Genomic DNA, 18,743 nt, shown 5'->3' on the forward strand with positions numbered 1-18,743 from the left:
CATATATGACGAACATAATGGTAATAAGTATGAGGATTTGAAAAAAGATAAAGGAGGATATAAGAATATTGCAAAAGGAAAAATCGAAATTACCCGCCATGGAAAACGAGAGATGGCATATCGAATCGTATGCAATGATATAGATGGTCGAAGAGGCATCCGGGAGACTCGGTGTCGGCCATAGTAGAAATGGCGGGTGTTAGCTTACGTGAATGACGGCGATCGTGCTCAAGATTATTATCGAAAAGCAAGTGTTCTGTGTGTGTTTTGCGACACGGGAACGATACCTTAGTATCATATGATTCATCTGGAAGGTAAAGATGCAGAATGTAGCACAAGGAACAACCTCGGATAGTCAGAAGCACGAGAAATCAGCAAGCGTTCACCACGACATTGGAAAGACGTCGTCGACTCCCCAGTCTTCGAATTCCAGCCCTACCAAGTCAGAGACGGAAACCTTCTCCGAATTGCAGCCGCGCTTTATGGCAGACTCGTCGGAGAGCGAAGAGGACAGTGTTTCAGAGGTAAACCGAGTCAAAAAAACATGCCACATCGTGAATAAGGTATTCCTACAATCAGAGGTTGAACGCACGCATGTACGTATGCACGCACACGCATGAATTCGTCTGTCGCTTCTGTCGTCCATCCAGTTACCATCCCCTCCACACCCTCCTCTTCCGTCTTCTTTCCTCCTGTTCTCCTTTCTTACATACTTGCTTTTGCTCTTGCTCCTGCTTTTGCTTTCGCTCTTGCTTTTGCTCTTGTTGTTGCTCTTACTTTTGCTCTTATTCTTGCTGTTGCTTTTGCTCTTACTCTTACCTTTATCCTTATTCTTGCCCTTATCCTTGCTCTTACCCTTATCCTTATCCTTACTCTTACTTGTTCTCTTCTCCTCTATACTATATATTTCTATACCTATCTATATGTATACGTCATAGGCATATATACGTGTATGTATGCTTACGCACACGTCAGCTTTTCATGAAATTTATTTGAATCGTTGCTAATCTTGTTTGATATTTCCGAATTTTATTGCAAATCCATCTAATATAATCCACCTTTTATGATATAAGCGTTCGAAAATGAGTTGCATCAAAGAACCATCGATCAACATGCATATTTCTTTTAGCGTCAGTACTTGTACTTGATTTTGTGTTTTCATATGTTTTTCTATTTATACTCAATAATCAATAATATTTAAAGAAGAAACTACCTATTCGAGAAGAGAAATAACGAAATTAACAGAATTATAACCTATATCGTTAAATGAAAAACAGCATAAAACTTTTGTATTGTATTGTATTGTATCTTATTGTATCGTATCGTGTCGTATCGTATCGTATCGTATCGTATCATATCGTATCATATCATATCATATCATATCGCATAGCATCATATCACATCATATTGTATCGCCTGGTGTCTTGCAGTTTATTTAGTACAACCGTATAGGTAACTAAACATCGGTGGGTATTTTATAAAATTGAAAAAGCAATAAGAAATGATGACATTTGATTCTTTCTGGAAATCTTAAATTTGATTCCGAGCATGAGACGTTGGTACGAGAATCGCTAAACTAACAAATACTACGAAACAATCTCCACAAATTTTTCGACAAAAGGAAGAAAGGAAGAAAGGAAGAAAGTGAAAAAGAGAACAAGATGGGAATTTACGCAGGGATGTTATATAATCAAAATATATGCGTTATGATAGCTAATAAAACGTCATGGTGTATTGTAATATGGAAAATAATTTTGCTTGTTTGTGATTTTATCAGAAATATACTTGCCATCTTTTTAGATTGTAGTCCACCTTATTGATCTTTATCTTTTATAGATCGTTTTTAGATATTTATTAAGTATTAGGCCGATCAAACAATTTCGACATTAGACAATTTTGTACATTATACATGAACTATATTATAATCTAGGGTAGAAACGATTAAAAAATTTGTACATTTATTTTATTTGTACAATCTGATGAAGGCACTTTGCAAAGGTATATGTGTAAATGATAAATAAAGCAGTCCGGTTAACTGCACTGCATAATCAAGCGCGTGCGCACGCACGTGTACGTCCATGTATATGTTTATACATTTATGCAAGTAGATATTTATGCATGTAGACTACTAGTCTGAATATGTATTGTGCAGAGAGGTATATGGAGGTAGAGTTTTCATTGAACTAGTAATCTTGCATGTAGTGTACGTTGGGCCGCGCGAGCTCTCGCATGTGCCTGTTCCTACATAGATAAGTGTATGTGTGTAGCTATTTTACGTCCGCTTGCACTACGTTGTGCGCCACCCAGCGGAGTTCTCTTCGGCCGCGTTTCTCGCGTATTCGTGCGAGTTCGTGAGCCTGTTTGTCTGCTTGTGGCCGTCTCTTTACCTTCTCTATACGTCCATAGGCGTATTTTTTATCTTGCTGTAACACTTAACTGTTTCTGTTATACTGTCAACGAGATTTCGGCTCTATCCTTACCTCTGTTCTTGCCGGTTACTCATCGGTTCTGCCCTGTGTCGCTCGTGTTCGTGGCGTGGAAATTCTAGAGAGCAGAGCCACCATATTATTCTATATTCTACCAACAGCGGTTCTTAAACGGAGTTCTTTTTTTTCACCATTTTTTTCGACGAACAATTATATTGGCTAGTACGACGTGTGCTTAAAAGATCAGTGAATACGCGACTCGTATCGTCGTTTTCTCTTTACTTTGGTTTCGATAAAACAAACGGGACGCGTTCACTACGCACGCGAAGAGTATACTAAGGAAGTGTCAGTTTCCTCCTTCTTGGAATGGCTGCACATTGTTCTTATGTCTCTGTGTTCACTGGCAAGCCGTTTTAATCATATACAGAAAATAAAATAGTTTCACCTACATTCTGATTTGCGTTTATGTCTCATTGGTTTCCACTCGTCGCGCAAGAGGATATGACCTCTACGCGAGATGTACGTACTATAATTTAGATCGTCTACAGATTATCCTTTTCTTTTTACAGACAAAACTTTCGGTTGAAAGCAATTTGATTTCACCTAAAATTTTCCGCATATTGCAACGATATTGCTTTCTCTGTTTATATCATTTCTACTATTACCTGGCTTTTACTCTATTCTTTTCTATTCTTCATTTTTCCTCCATCTTTGACCAACACTTTCTCAACAATTCATCCATTTCATCTAATTTACCTGAATCTCTTTCCTGTATTTCTATACAATTTCTTTTCTATTTTTTGTCCTTTTTTCCTTCCATCCTTTCTTCCTCTTCTTTATTTCTTTTTTCCATTTCCATCAAGTGGAGGGGATTTTCTGTTATACAATAACCTCAATTACCATTGTTCTTGCATCTCAGCAAAATTGTATCATACATATTCCACATATAAACTTGTTAATTTTTTACATTAATAAAATATCAGACTAAGGTCTACCTAATGTAATAATATTTCAAGTTTATTTTAAGCCACAATTATAAAACAGGTGAAACAGATATATTAGGGAAATATGACTCGGCAATCTTTAGATTAATTTCTATAATCATTTTGTGTCTTTCCTAATAAAAGTACTGAATCAAACTTAGTAATTAATAGTTTCTTTATGTAGTTAATTTATTATAAACTAAACATATAAACTAAACATAATACGTATTTATAATAATGATAAAAAGAAATTGTGTTATTATAATTACCTATAGTATTCTACTAGAATTTCCTAAGCAGAAGCAAGCAGTACGCTTGCTGGAATATATTTCATGTTTCATATTTATTATCTATTTATTAATACATCATAGTTTATGATACGTTTATGTCAAATGAAAATTTACTACGTTACTTTTATATTTTAATTGTTAGGTTTAAATTGTTTTTGTATATTGATTTTGTTGGAAAAAATTTTATCTTATTACTTACAGGTGGAGTGTTTTGCAATTGATCAGGTTGAATTAGACGAAGGTCATCATTTAGAATCGTCCAAGCTTCTGTTAACTTCTGAAGATCCAGAGAGATCTGTGGATCCTGAAACTCAGGCTCGATTAGAATCGTTGCTGGAAGTAGCTGGTATTGGCAAGTTGTCATCAGGCGATGGGAAGCACTTGCCTGATCACGAAGTGCTCCGTCGCATAACATCTAGTGTTTCTTGTGCATTAGATGAAGCAGCAGCTGCATTGACTCGTATGCGCAGCGATAATCCACGCACACAAAACGAAAAGCGCTCTCTTGTAGAGGCTTGCACTGACGGAGACGTAGGTACTGTTAGAAAATTATTAACAGAAGGACGCAGTGTTCACGAGACTACAGAGGAGGGAGAGAGTTTGCTCTCTCTCGCCTGTTCAGCTGGATATTACGAACTTGCTCAGGTTTGAATTTTGTATATGATTCATTTTTGTTATAAGTGCTCATTTTGTATCTGTGTGCTAGTGTGATTCTGCGCGCATGTAAAAGACAGAGAGAGGGAATGTGCGTGCAAACGTGTGTGAGTGAGAGAAAAAGAGAAAAACAGCTTTTCTTGAAATATTTTATGTATAATTTCTGTATACATGTATTTGTATGTACACATACAGATACAATGTTGTCATTATTGCTAATATTAAATATAATCTTTATGTTTTGTCTTTTTCTTCAAAGCATATGCAGAAAAATATTAAATATTAATTCAATATATCATTTAAGGGGAAATATTAAAAACAAATAAAAAAAACAATAATATTGTTCAGCCTATTTGTAGATAGCTTTTTATAATTTCCTATTGTATAAGAATAAATTGAAATATGTAATGTTTTTTATTGTATTGTGTTTGAGTTGGAATAAATGTATTTGTTCCAATTATTTTGTTTTATTTGATTAATCTTTTTATGAGCAGGTACTTTTGGCAATGAGTGCAAACGTGGAGGATCGTGGCATAAAGGGGGATTGTACCCCTTTAATGGAGGCTGCCAGTGCAGGGCATGTAGATGTTGTAAGCTTGCTTATTGCGCATGGAGCTGATGTTAATGCTCAATCTACTTCAGGTATGGAATGTGGTTGTAATATTCATATTTATGTTTTATATCTCTGGTATAATTTGTAAAATCTATAGTCTATAGTTTATAAAGTTTTAAAAGAAATCTTTATACATCTATATATAGTAATAGACAAATCAGGCTCTATATTTTTAGGTAATACACCTCTTATGTATGGCTGTGCGGGTGGTCACGAAGAGGTAGTGCGAGTATTATTAGAAGCAGGTGCCAATGTTGAAGATCATAATGAAAACGGTCATACACCTTTAATGGAAGCAGCTAGTGCTGGACATGTTCCAGTAGCTAAGATCTTGCTAGAACATGGCGCTGGAATTAATACTCATTCCAATGAATTTAAAGAATCCGCGCTAACACTAGCCTGTTACAAAGGTCATTTGGAAATGGTTCGCTTCTTATTAGAAGCTGGCGCCGATCAGGTACCTATTGATCACTGTAATTGTTTGCTTTATGGGATTGCATATTTCAAACTGAATCATTTTATCTTATAGGAGCACAAAACTGATGAAATGCACACTGCCCTTATGGAAGCATCGATGGATGGTCATGTAGAAGTAGCTCGTTTACTTTTAGATTCGGGTGCCCAGGTGAATATGCCAACAGACAGTTTTGAATCTCCATTAACTTTGGCTGCTTGTGGAGGTCACGTTGATCTGGCTATGCTCTTGATTGAACGAGGAGCTAATATCGAAGAAGTAAATGATGAAGGTTACACCCCATTAATGGAAGCAGCACGTGAAGGTCACGAAGAAATGGTTGCTTTACTTTTGAGTCAAGGTACATCACAACTTTCGTTCGTTGCATCAATCGAGATATAATTATTTTATTTAAGAAATTTTTCCAAGGAAAGTAAAATTTATTATATATATTTATATATATAGGGGCGAACATCAATGCTCAAACCGAAGAAACACAAGAAACAGCACTTACTTTAGCCTGTTGCGGTGGCTTTCTAGAAGTTGCTGATTTTCTAATTAAAGCAGGAGCTGATATTGAATTAGGTGCCTCTACTCCTCTAATGGAAGCTGCACAGGAAGGTCATTTAGAACTCGTTCGTTACTTACTTGAATCTGCGGCAGATGTCCATGCTCAAACTCAAACAGGAGATACTGCATTAACGTATGCTTGTGAAAATGGTCATACCGATGTTGCGGATCTCTTACTTCAGTTTGGTGCTGATCTGGTACTTTCTTCTTAAATCAAAATTATTTTAAAGAATATATACAGAACAGTTATTTTATACTTTTCGCCATCTAATTTCTATATATTATAGGAGCATGAATCAGAGGGAGGAAGAACACCGTTGATGAAGGCATGTAGAGCCGGCCATCTCTGTACAGTTCAGTTTCTTATAACGAAACGTGCAGACGTTAATAGGCAAACAACGAATAACGATCACACTCCCCTCTCGCTAGCTTGCGCTGGTGGACATCTTGCAGTTGTAGAACTTTTACTTGCTCAGTCTGCTAATCCGTTTCATAAACTGAAGGTATGTAGCGTGTAATAATGGTTGACGAATTTTTTTATAACAGCATTACAAAAAATTAAAATTTTGTTACAGGATAATTCTACAATGTTGATAGAAGCTGCAAAGGGTGGGCATACTAGTGTAGTTCAACTTCTATTGGATTACCCTCACAGTATTATGATGAGTACACCACATAATGCAACACCTACACCTATGTTGCTCCCACAACAACAACAGCAGCAGCAACAGCAGCAGCAGCAGCAGCAACAATCACATCAACAACAACAGCAACATATTACACATCAGCAGCATGTGCCCCATCAACAACATGCATCTACGCAGCCACAATCACACCAACAACAGCAGCAACATGCTGCCGATCAACCACAATCGCAAAATCTTCAACCTAAACACAATACACAAAAATCGTTACTAAGAAAAAACCGATCCGTAACGATGATGCCAGACACAAGTCTTACTTCCGCTGAGGCGCAACAAGTTCGTTCTCAGCCCGCAGGAGAATCAATTGTAACCACTAAAGATGATACCAATATTCTGGATAAAGGTAGTGGAGGATTTACCAATCTTTCAGAACCTAACATCAGCCTCAGCCCTGCTCCAGCGCCAACACCAGGGTTAAATGTTACGGATAGCCGAAAGAATACTCGACAAGAGCAGATCCTACATAAGCAACAAATTTTTGAAGAATTACAAGTAAATATTCGTTTATTAATTTAAGTATAAGGTTTCTCTTTAATATTCTCTGTATTTTATATCTTATAAATGTTTTTAGAGGGTAGAGAGAGAACTTCAAATCAAAGGTCCGGGACATTGGTTCTGTAGTGCAAAGAATTCCGTTGTAACTCAACAACAGCAACAACAGCAACAACAGCAAGAAGATTCTAGTGATCCAGATACATTGTCATCAGGTATGTAGTCAAGTTCTTTTTGTTGTGCTCGAAACACTTCTAATAATGATCGATGTATTTTCGGTCGAAAGGTTTAGTTTGCAGTACAAGTGGCATGTCCGGAAATTCATTAAGTCATCAAGGCACCAGCCAAGCAATGTCACTGTATAATGCATTTCTTAGAGGAAAACGAATTGCACAAGAAGCTCAGTTATCCTTAGCTCCAACCATATCGGAAACTTTTCCCACGACAAATGCTTTCCCTACATCTCCTCCTCTTTCTCTTGCGACGATACCTGTTACATCGTCCGTTCCATTGGCTACTTCAAATACATCTTCAACAACTACGCCAAGTCCTCCAAGTATATCCACCCCTCCCACCGTTATGGCAGTTTCCCAACCCATTACCGCGAGTAGTGATGTTAGCCAGAATACTGCTATAAGTGATCGCCCAAAAGCGAAACCTGTCTCTAAAAAAGAAGGTAAAAATATCCGGAAAGCTTCGTCCAGTGTAATGGCCGGAAAGTTGCAGCAACAGCAGCAACAACAACAACAAGCTAACTTGATGGCTGGTCTTCAACAGCAATACCAGCAAAAACAACGACAACATACTTATCAAGTCCAACAGGTACACCAGCTGCAACAGCTGAATCAACAATTGCAGTTACAATTGGATCAAGTGCAGGTTTGTTCTTTAATACTTTTAACTTTGTTTCTTCTTCCTTTATTTATTGTTAGTTTATTTTTTTTTTTTTTCGTTTTCTCATCTTTCTTTCTCTTATGCTTTTTTCCTTCCAACATGTTGGCATGTTATATATCAAAGTATATATTATACCTGGTTAGGTACAGCAACAACAACAACCACAACAGCAAGCTCAGCAGCAACAGCAGCAGCAACAACAACATCAACAACAGCAATCACAATCACAGCAACAAACTGGAGTAGTAACTGCTAATGGAAATAACATACTTATGCCCACTCAATTAATGTCACATCTTCATCCAACGCACACCCATCATCTTCATGATCAGGTAATTATGACTTGTCTTACACAAGGATGTGTGTGCGTATGTACTCACATGCGCCTGTGTATGTATGCATATATATATAAAAATTACATGCAGCAAACAACTCAACAAAATCTAACGGAGCAGGCAGATCCTGACTTAGCAAGATTACATCGAGATGGAGCTTGTCCCTTTGTTGCTGCGGCTCAAAAAGCAAAGGCTCTTTGTACAAGTGAAAGTGTTATAAAATTAGAAGATGGCACGCATATTCCTTTGGATGATGCTTTTGAAATTTTTCGATCTATTAGTTTTGACGATACTGTTGATGGTAAATATTTAAATAAAGAATGAATTCTTTTTTTTTCTTCAATTGTTCATAGCTATTTGATGATATATTATATTCTGATTAAGTAGCAACGGAAGATCAAGAAAAGCTTGAATTGAAAAGATTAGAAGTGACAAATGGTAAGGATTCTCAACAGCAACAACAACAACAGCAACAACAACAGCAGCAGCAGCAACATTTGCAAACCACGCAAATAGTTCAACAAACTACCAGCCCTTATACTTCTCAAGAGTATTTTACCAATCCTGTGTTACCAACTTTGCCTTCGCTTCAAGTAACTAGTGCTGGTGTTCAAATACAAGCTGATATATCAGCAGGTTTGCAGTTAACTGGTCCACAATCCCTACAGAATCAAGCATTTAAAGACGGATATTTGGAAGGTTTTCGAACCCATTTTCAACCACAATTGTTACTGCAATCCTCCCAGATAAGTAAGTTTTATATATGTGATTAACAAATTGCCTTCACCTTCGCTTTCTGTCTTATGCATTATATTCAAAACATTTGTGATCACATATTAACCCTTAACATGATCATATATTTGTTTCTGATCAGCATTTCCAACACAAGCTTTGCCAACTGTAAGCGAAGCAACAGGAATAATAGATAGTATATCCCATCAAACAAATGGTTATGCTCAATCAACAACCTGTAGTACTAATCAGGTTCAAGTGGCTACTCAAACCCAAGCGCCAGCAACAACAACTGCTGCAACCATTGTTGCTTCAGACAAAAAACAAGTTTATACAGCTCCAACGACCGGTAAAGGAAAAAAGGGACGATATCCACTTTTGTCACAGCAACCATCATGTCAACAACAACAACAACAAACTGCCAATACCCAACAGCAAACTCCCAATTTTCCCAGTCAGAATTATCAATTGGACCCAACGACAGGTACAAAACTTTTCTTATTAGTATAAACAGAAAATATGTAACTTTTTAATCATGCAAATGTTCAAGAGCATTGTACTCAGTTTTTAATTGAATTTTATTACTTAGTTGCTGGTCAGTACACAACAGGTGTTCCAACAGTTGGTGGTTATACTACTAGTCAAGTACCGCCTGCATCATTTTCTTGTATGGACGTGGATTCCGAAACTGACAGTAATCATGATACAGCTTTGACATTGGCATGTGCTGGTGGTCATGAAGAACTCGTTGAACTTTTGTTAAGTCGCGGTGCAGACATAGGTATAGATCATAAGCACGACATTAAAGTATTATACTAACTAAATATTTACAAATTTTTAAATTTCTTACAGAACATAGAGATAAAAAGGGATTTACTCCACTTATATTGGCAGCAACAGCAGGTCACCAAAAAGTGGTAGAAATTCTTTTGAATCATGGAGCTGATATAGAAGCTCAATCTGAGCGCACCAAGGATACACCTCTGTCTCTTGCCTGCAGTGGTGGTAGATACGAAGTGGTAGAGCTTCTCCTTAATCGGGGTGCTAATAAGGAACATCGTAATGTTTCTGATTACACACCTTTGAGCCTTGCAGCATCTGGTGGATACGTTAATATAATAAAGCTTCTTCTTAGTCATGGTGCTGAAATTAATTCCCGGACTGGGTCAAAATTAGGTATTTCTCCACTCATGCTTGCAGCCATGAATGGTCATGTTGGTACGTTCATTATAAAGTGAAGTTACTATTGTAATAATATAAAATCTAGTATTATAAATATGTTTATGATCATTTATAGCGGCGGTTAAGCTATTATTAGACATGGGCAGTGATATAAATGCTCAAATAGAGACTAATCGTAATACGGCGCTAACGTTGGCATGTTTTCAAGGAAGACACGAGGTCGTTAGTCTTCTTCTCGATCGAAAAGCTAACGTAGAACATCGAGCTAAGGTATAAACAAATGTGTATGTGTACGCGAGTGTATTTCAATTTGTTTCCTATCTCTCTTTCTTATTTATTTCTAATTATTTGTTTAATACAATCGATGTATGAAATATCTATGACGAAAATACATATATTAAAATATGTAAATTTTGCATAGTACAAAGTATAAAAATATTTGATCAACTATTGTCATTTGCCATTTTATACAATTCTAGTTTTGTTTTTTGCTTTCAAAGTTTGTTTAAATTTAGTTAATTGTACAAGTTTGAAGATTATTGATCTTTTGTTTTTTATAATGCTTGAACTTCGAATTGGTAATATATAACTTTGAAATACTGTGTTGAACATATATGTATAATGCGATAGGAATCTTGTGAAATACGAATCTTTTAAAATTTTGTTCAGACCGGCTTAACACCGTTAATGGAAGCGGCTAGTGGAGGATACGTAGAAGTTGGACGTGTTTTACTTACTAAAGGAGCAGATGTTAATGCTACTCCCGTTCCATCATCTCGCGACACTGCCCTCACCATCGCTGCTGACAAAGGACACTGCCGTTTTGTAGAATTATTATTGTCAAGGTAATATTTCGTTATTATCTTATTTTATGAAAATTCTGTTTTGTAAACCTAATCTAACAAGTGTCTTATAACATGAATTTCGCAGAGGAACGCAAGTAGAGGTGAAGAACAAAAAAGGAAATAGTCCATTATGGTTAGCGGCAAATGGAGGGCATTTGAATGTTGTTGATTTATTGTATCATGCTGGAGCAGATATTGATTCGCAAGACAATCGAAAGGTATGTGAAAAGTTAAAAGTTAGATGTACGACAAAATCGAATTAAATTTTTTTAATCGTATGTACATTCTGATTTGTCCTCTTTCCTTTCTTTTTTAACTTGTTTGTATATATTACATGTTACATGTACATATTATGTGTATAAATATTAATACGTGCGAGTATGTGTTATTCAATTGCAGGTTTCTTGTTTGATGGCCGCTTTTCGTAAAGGACATATTAAAGTTGTTAAGTGGATGGTAAATCATGTTACTCAATTTCCAAGTGACCAAGAAATGACGAGGTATATAGCTACTGTCAGTGACAAGGAACTCTTAGAAAAATGTCAGGAATGCGTGAAAGTTATACGTGCGGCAAAGGAAACTCAAGCAGCAAAAGCAAATAAAAATGCAACGATACTATTGGAAGAACTTGATATGGAAAAGACGAGGGAAGAGTCGAAAAAAGCTGCGGCTGCTCGTAGGAGAGAGCGAAAGAAAAAAAAGAAACTTGAGAAGAAAGAGGAAAAACGAAAGTTACATGAAGAATATAAGAAAAATGAAACAAATTATGAAGATAAAGAGGAAAATGGGAAGAAATCCGGAGACGAGGAATGCGATAGAGCGGATGATAGTGAACATGAAACTGGAGATAGTTGTGAAAGAATGGACAGTATGCCATCACCGGTTAACAGAAGTCCGGAAGATCCTTACAGAGAGGAAGGCGATAGCGGAATCGATGCGAATAGTCAAGGCAGCTGTAGTAGTAATGACGTCAAAGCTAGAGAGAAAAAGAAGGAGAAAAAGAAGAAGAAAGCTAATAGTCCAAACAACAATGAAAAAGACACGTCTCCCCAAAGATCTCCAAAGTCTGTTGTCACGCAAGGCACTACTTTGTCACAAAATTCTATTACACCAACAAAATCTCAAAATAATACGACCGAAAAGTAAGTTGGAAAAATAACGATATGAGTAATTGATGAATTTTTTTAACGTTAGCTTCTCAAATGATATTACTTTTTCAGGAGAATTATGACCAATGTTTCTAATACAGTATCCGTATCCGCAACCTCTGCCACAATGAGTTCTAGATCTTCGACTGTGAATTGTGGTGAACGCAAATTGAAAGGTCAACTGGTATTTGAATCGTCGAGACATCCTGCCGATAGAGAAGACTTTGAAGCAACTGGCAATGAAACATATATGCCTGGTAAAGGCAAGAAAACTTACAATAATCAGTATGATGGCGACGCATTGAATAATTCTACGAAGTCAAACAACACAACCAGTCCTAAGCAAGCAGGCAAACGTGAAGAAGGCTGGAAAGAAGTTGTACGAAAGTAAGAAGCACGATTTATATTGCTGATATTATCATTTTTACTGCTATAATCATTGCCATTGCTATTATGTTGTGGTGTAATTATTAAATAAAAATCTGATGTAACTTCGGAATTAGGGGACAGTCGGATGATTCTGGGAGATTTATGAATTCACCATTCCGTTCAAAGAAAGTGTCTGTTCCACCAAATGCTATTAGTCGAGTTATCGGAAGAGGCGGAAGTAATATAAATGCTATTAGAGGTGCAACAGGAGCGCATATCGAAGTTGAAAAACAAAGCAAATGCCAGGGCGAACGAATTATTACTATTAAGTATGGGAGTTGACTATTTATTTTCTTTTGGAAATGGTCGATTAATATATATGTGATAATTTCATATTTTCTTCATTTACAGAGGATCGTCCGATGCGACAAAACAGGCTCATACATTAATAGCTGCTCTCATTAAAGATCCAGATGTTGATATATTGCAAATGCTTCCAAAATCGAAACTCACAGTTGTTACTACTTCCTCTTGGGATAAAACCGTATCTACTGTAGCTGTAAGACCATCAAATTATTATACCAACAAGACTGGAAATATTTTATAATTTACAGCTGATTCATTTCCTAATTTCTTCTATGTATTTCAATTTTAGTCGAGCAAAGCAAAGTTGGGTCCTGTAAATAAACCTCCAAGTCTAACGTCTAGTTCCAGTAGTACGCAAATTAATAAATCTAGTTACACATCCGGAGTTTCTACCGTTAATCAGTTGATTCCACTTCGATCGTCGTCAACTATTAAACTCGCTGGACCATTTCCAACGCCTTTACCACGCGCAACAGCACCCAGACTTGTGGCTGCGGGTAATAACAAAATAAAATTTTTCTACATTAATTTCGGCTAGCGAAAACTTAAGGTTACCTTGACTTTTTTTAGATATAATAATATATTTATTATTTATTAGTAGTCAAATGTGTAGCAAGACAAAAACTAACCAACTTTTACTTAAAATATTTTTTTGGCAAATTGTTGGAAATGTCTGAAATGTGGTGGTTAATTTTACAAGATAAACCCTACATATATTGTATATGTATTCATATATATAAAAAATATATGCAGAAAAGCGATATAACATCGTAGCAAAACAATAATGTTTATTTAATTGATAAACGTTAAATTAATACCTACGTATCTGCTTGCGTATATAGCTGAAAAACGAGCTCAAGCTGTGGCAGCCCAGATGGCTTCGTCATCAAACACGAAGACAACAATGTCATATACGAGTGCAATTATGACTGCTGGACGAGCAACAAAAATTGTAACGACAAGTACCACGCAAACGTTTGCAGCGAAGTTATCCGAAATCACTGCCTCAACGCATACATCTACTACCGTTATGCAGTCTACTCATACTACGGTAAACAAGCAAAAATCGTTGCAAGCAAATTCGGTGACTGTTGTATCAGCTACAGCCGCGGCAATGGCTCAGAGTTCGTCTCAACAGTCTGCAGTCAATACATCGCCAAAACACTGCCGACCACTGCCTACTTTGTCTGCTCCACCAACTATGGTCTCCCATTATTCCGGAAAGTCTACTTACTCTCCCGGCTCGAACGTGGCAGTATCACCGGCAACAAGCACTGTGGTTGCATACTGCTCGGAAAGTACCGTCACTTCGACTTGTTCGAACTCCTCGATACGAGTCAGTCCGTCACCTCCGATATCATCGCAATGTCAACAACAGTTGCAACAGCAACAACAGCAAGCACGCAGTCCACCACCTATTGCATCAACAATTCAAGAGCAACAGCAACAGCAGCAGCAGCAACAACAGCAGACGAATAATACACCTCTCGAATATTCCCTATTCAATGACACGTTTACGAAAGTTACACAACAATCGATGTGGGGTAATCGAGAAAATGAATCTCAGAAGGGTATGAATTTCGCGACCGTAGCTGGTGGTGGTGGAGTGTCCGTTAACATTTCGGGTTCATCCTCGTCTAAATTCATCGATAGCATACCCCCTCAGGTTAGTATTTGCAGTAATGATAGAACGGACAATAACTTCTTATTTTAGGCTACCCTATGTATTCATGATACTGCTACAATGCGAACGTTGTTGGTTTAACAATGTTCTCCTTTGTTCGTGTAGGTGGATGCTTCGAAAGCTCCTGGATATCGAGGAACAGCTATGTGCTCTCCTGTTTCAAGTAAATCAAACAATACAACTAATACGAACGCGACTAGCATAGGAAGCGGAGGTGTATCATCGAATACCGGCCATAATCCTATTCAACCACCGCAATTTCAGTCGTCCGGAAATTATAATGAACATCCTCTTTCAAGCAAACCACCAGGTAGTTTGGCTGTAGCGCGGCCAGTAATTCCTCAGCAAAATATAGAAATGGGAGCAGCTATGGGAGCTCAGTTTAGTAGACCAGTGTTTCAAGGGGAATTGACAGGAACTCGCAATACAACAACTCATCAGCCGCACGTGATTGCCTCTACATCACAACCGACGTTGGATGTGGGTTTGTTTAAAGGAAACAACATCGGCTATGAGCATCCAACCGTGAATTCAAGTTTATTAAAAATGGTACCAAACGAAGGGCAAGGTCATCCGCTTTTACCTTTTCATCCGCATATGCAGAATTTCGCGCAAACAATAGCGCCATCTGCTTCGGTGAACACTACAGTCAGTATGTCCAGATTAAACCCCAGAGCGCCTGACTTTTCTAGCTCGTTACATTTGAATAGCAAGCCTCAAGTGACAATGTTTAACGCGGGTTCGGCGGCGGCTGGAATGCATCCAAACATGTTCGCCACTGTACCGCCGCCTCCTCCGTCCGCGATTCAGTCTAATAACCTGGCAATGCTTGGAAATTTTCCTTTAGGAAAATATCAGGCACCATCCCGAGCCACTCCCGGCAATACCGGAATCTCGACTAACGGTCAAACTCGTTGGCCGTTTGCTCCACCGCACAATAATTACCCGCCCCATCAAGATCCAATGATAGGCCAAATTGGTTTCTCCAATCATTTGGCAAATTTAACTGCACAACCTGGAAGCATTGATTTGATTACAAGCCTAGAGAATGGCGGTTCACCGGCTATATCACCTTCTTCGCCGGCACAGGTAGCTCAGGAAATGAATCAGCTTAAGATCGAGGATCGTAAAGTACCACGACCCATCGGTACGGAAAGAGCCTGGAAAAATTACGCAACAGCAGGGATGGGACCCGGTGGTGATGCTGATTCCATTAATTGGATGTTGAACAATGAAAAGCTTGTCGGATCTTGGGCGAGTTTGGCACCGGGCATAGACAGACACCAAATGTTCCGATCTAACGCTACTTACAATCGTATATCCAACGTCGATGCCGAACTTCATCACATGATGGAATCTTCATTCCAGGTAAATTCTCTGTGTCATGTTTCTCGTCTTTTATTTTTTTTTTTTCCTTTTTGCTTCTTTCTATCTTTCTCTTCCTTCTTCCTTCCTATTCGAATATCGTGTACGTACACAGAGTATACAATTCACTTAAAATCACACCTCCCTCTAATTTGCTGCTAAAAATCTTTCGGAAGTGTTATTTTATAATATATAACACTTACATATTAAAATAATATATATATACATATACATATACATCATGAAAATACAATACAAATAATGTAAGAATATTGATATTAATTTATGTGCATAATTTACATGTTTAAATTTAGATTTAGTAATTTCAATTTGATTTATATGCAGGGTCACGTTGATACTCAGCAGCAGCCATTTCCCAATGGAAGCGCGACCACTCTATCTCTAATGCCAGGATTAACCTTATTGCCGGGACAGTTTGGTACGCCTACATTGACAGAAATTCCTCCGAATGAAGCAAACAAAATGGATCCACCAGCATGGGGAATACCAGATACTGTACAAGACAAGCAACATCCGGTATGTTACAAGTTACTTTACAAAGAGCTATAGTATAACTGATGAAGTAGAATTCAAATTACAAAGTTAAGTTTCTTTCGAACCAAAATTGTCAACGATTATGCGTGTATTCTCATCGTGAATATTTAAAAATTGTGGATAGTCAAATGTACTTATATACATATGGAGCTCGTATTTTTACTACATTCTCGTTTGATTTCTTTGTTCATTCATACGTTATTTAGAACATTTTGTTTGTACAATAATTTCATGTACTAATCTAATTTCCTTCTCTATTTGCATCACCATCACTTTCCATTTTTCTTCTAATGCCATACCACTTATTACTTTACTTATTTCTTTTTACATACATTCTGAATAAATAATTTGATTTCAGGCATGGAATAAATGGACTCATTAAAAAGAAAAAAGCAGAAAGAGGGAGAAATTCTTACCTGGATGAAATGAAATAAAACCTGGAATTCGAAGTAGTAAATAGATGTAACTGGAATACGAAGCATTGTTTTTAGATACTTAAATTACATTATTATCCTAATTGTATCCATTGCGACACAGATTCGATATTATTTGTCATGTTAGGTGATAAGGCGGTAAATCCTTACAACTTACTACTATTTGTCTAGTATAATCATGCAATACAAGCAATTATCAAATACGATATGGAAATGTTAGAAAGAAAAAAAGGAAAAGATAGTCAGGTGAGATTGAAACAGAACAAAAGATGTTTGTTACTTGTTTCTAATTCATTTTTTGATCTTACTACGACACGCTACTTCTGTACTCCAGGATTATTCTGTAACCAATTTTTTAACATATGAAATATTGAGGACAGTTTACGAATCTTCTTCCTATGCTGATCGTTACCGCGGATGGATCAATTTGTCCAAGTTACGAGACTCAAACTTTACGATATTTGATAGACATTCGTCATAATAAATTCAAATGCGCATACGATAAGTACATCAGCTTTCGCTTCACTTGTAGCAGTACATCTCGAATTAAAACCTTCTATCCTTTTTCTGTTCCTTGAATTTCATGTATCGAATTAAAAGCTTCGTTTCAAGTGTCCTACATGCGTGCGAAAATAAAGGCTTCGATTTGCCACAGGGATAGCCGAATAATATTATGTTAATTAAATGATACATATTAATAACAATAATAACATTATTATTGTCGTATCAAAACGAGTTATTTTTATCTCTGGTTGGGTAATTATATATTTTGGAATCAAAGGAAACAACCGAAGTAGAAGAAACAAAAGCACGAGGGAACTTGTTTCCAATTTCTAAGCACTATGTGGTGTAACTTTACTTTCTTCTTCTTTTTTTCCTATTACTTTTATTCTCTACCACTACTCTTCGCTAAATCGCTATATCGTTTCTCTCTCTCTCTCTCTCTCTTTTATCCAATCTTCTCTTCCTTGTTGTTTTCCCTCAAATACAACTATATATATTTGTCACTGAATATCAAAAAGGAAGAAAAGGAATAAACAAACTATCATATAATATAATATAATCCGCAAAACATTGGTACGATTGATGACAATGATCTCGTATCAGAGGTTCTCCTGTTCTGTACACAATTTTACACAAGACTGTCGGCACACATACATACGTGTTTACATATAATAGCTACAGTTCGTGTTTAGCCTCTTCGTTTTTTTTTCGTTATAATTTTTTGTTAAAGTGAAACTCGCGACCCATTATGCCCGTAAGCGATCGCTGATTATCAAGGTCATGCGAGAACACTTATGTTAAAATGTAATAAAAAGGAATATGGAGAGAGGGGGGAAAATGTAAAGGAAAGAAAGAACGATAATAAAGTGTATAAATGAGAAGCGTAAATTAATTACTTGGGTGAAACAATACACAACAGACATGACGTCGCGAAATCAATCGTTCCAATAAGACCTTCCGTACACGTAAAAAAGAAACATAGGAGAAAAATAAAAGGAAAAAGAGACAATGCGAACAAAAATATGCTGATACGAGTTAATGTATGCTGTAATGATACTACATTAAATGTTATGTATAACGAATCTTATTCTGATGAATGAATATCGTTGATTACATTAAGCAGGCAGTGGGGCTGTCGTCACGT

General features: G+C 36.9%; 1 protein-coding gene across 4 annotated transcripts; it reads left to right on the forward strand.

Annotated features, from left to right (window-relative positions):
• The first annotated feature begins 140 nt into the window (after positions 1 to 140).
• On the forward strand, positions 141 to 17,603 carry Mask (multiple ankyrin repeats single KH domain). 4 transcript variants are annotated; one of them, XM_072009533.1, is made up of 28 exons: positions 141 to 524; positions 3,901 to 4,344; positions 4,848 to 4,995; positions 5,143 to 5,423; positions 5,496 to 5,781; positions 5,886 to 6,187; positions 6,278 to 6,493; positions 6,566 to 7,186; positions 7,266 to 7,401; positions 7,473 to 8,065; positions 8,224 to 8,422; positions 8,519 to 8,716; positions 8,800 to 9,165; positions 9,290 to 9,631; positions 9,737 to 9,928; positions 10,000 to 10,365; positions 10,445 to 10,599; positions 10,999 to 11,174; positions 11,260 to 11,392; positions 11,574 to 12,316; positions 12,395 to 12,709; positions 12,826 to 13,020; positions 13,103 to 13,250; positions 13,347 to 13,554; positions 13,900 to 14,723; positions 14,847 to 16,109; positions 16,452 to 16,643; positions 17,020 to 17,603. In XM_072009533.1, the coding sequence occupies exons 1-28, from the start codon at positions 321 to 323 to the stop codon at positions 17,041 to 17,043; spliced, it is 9,270 nt and encodes a 3,089-aa protein (XP_071865634.1). In that variant the 5' UTR covers positions 141 to 320; the 3' UTR covers positions 17,044 to 17,603. The 4 variants fall into 4 exon arrangements, with proteins under 4 accessions (XP_071865634.1, XP_071865632.1, XP_071865635.1 ...); XM_072009531.1 differs by having other exon boundaries at positions 8,224 to 8,412; positions 8,506 to 8,716; XM_072009534.1 differs by having other exon boundaries at positions 8,224 to 8,412; positions 8,536 to 8,716.
• Positions 17,604 to 18,743: the final 1,140 nt, after the last annotated feature.

This window comes from Bombus fervidus, chromosome 8 (genome assembly GCF_041682495.2).
Source record: "Bombus fervidus isolate BK054 chromosome 8, iyBomFerv1, whole genome shotgun sequence".
In the NCBI taxonomy this organism is placed as follows: Eukaryota; Metazoa; Arthropoda; class Insecta; order Hymenoptera; family Apidae; genus Bombus; species Bombus fervidus.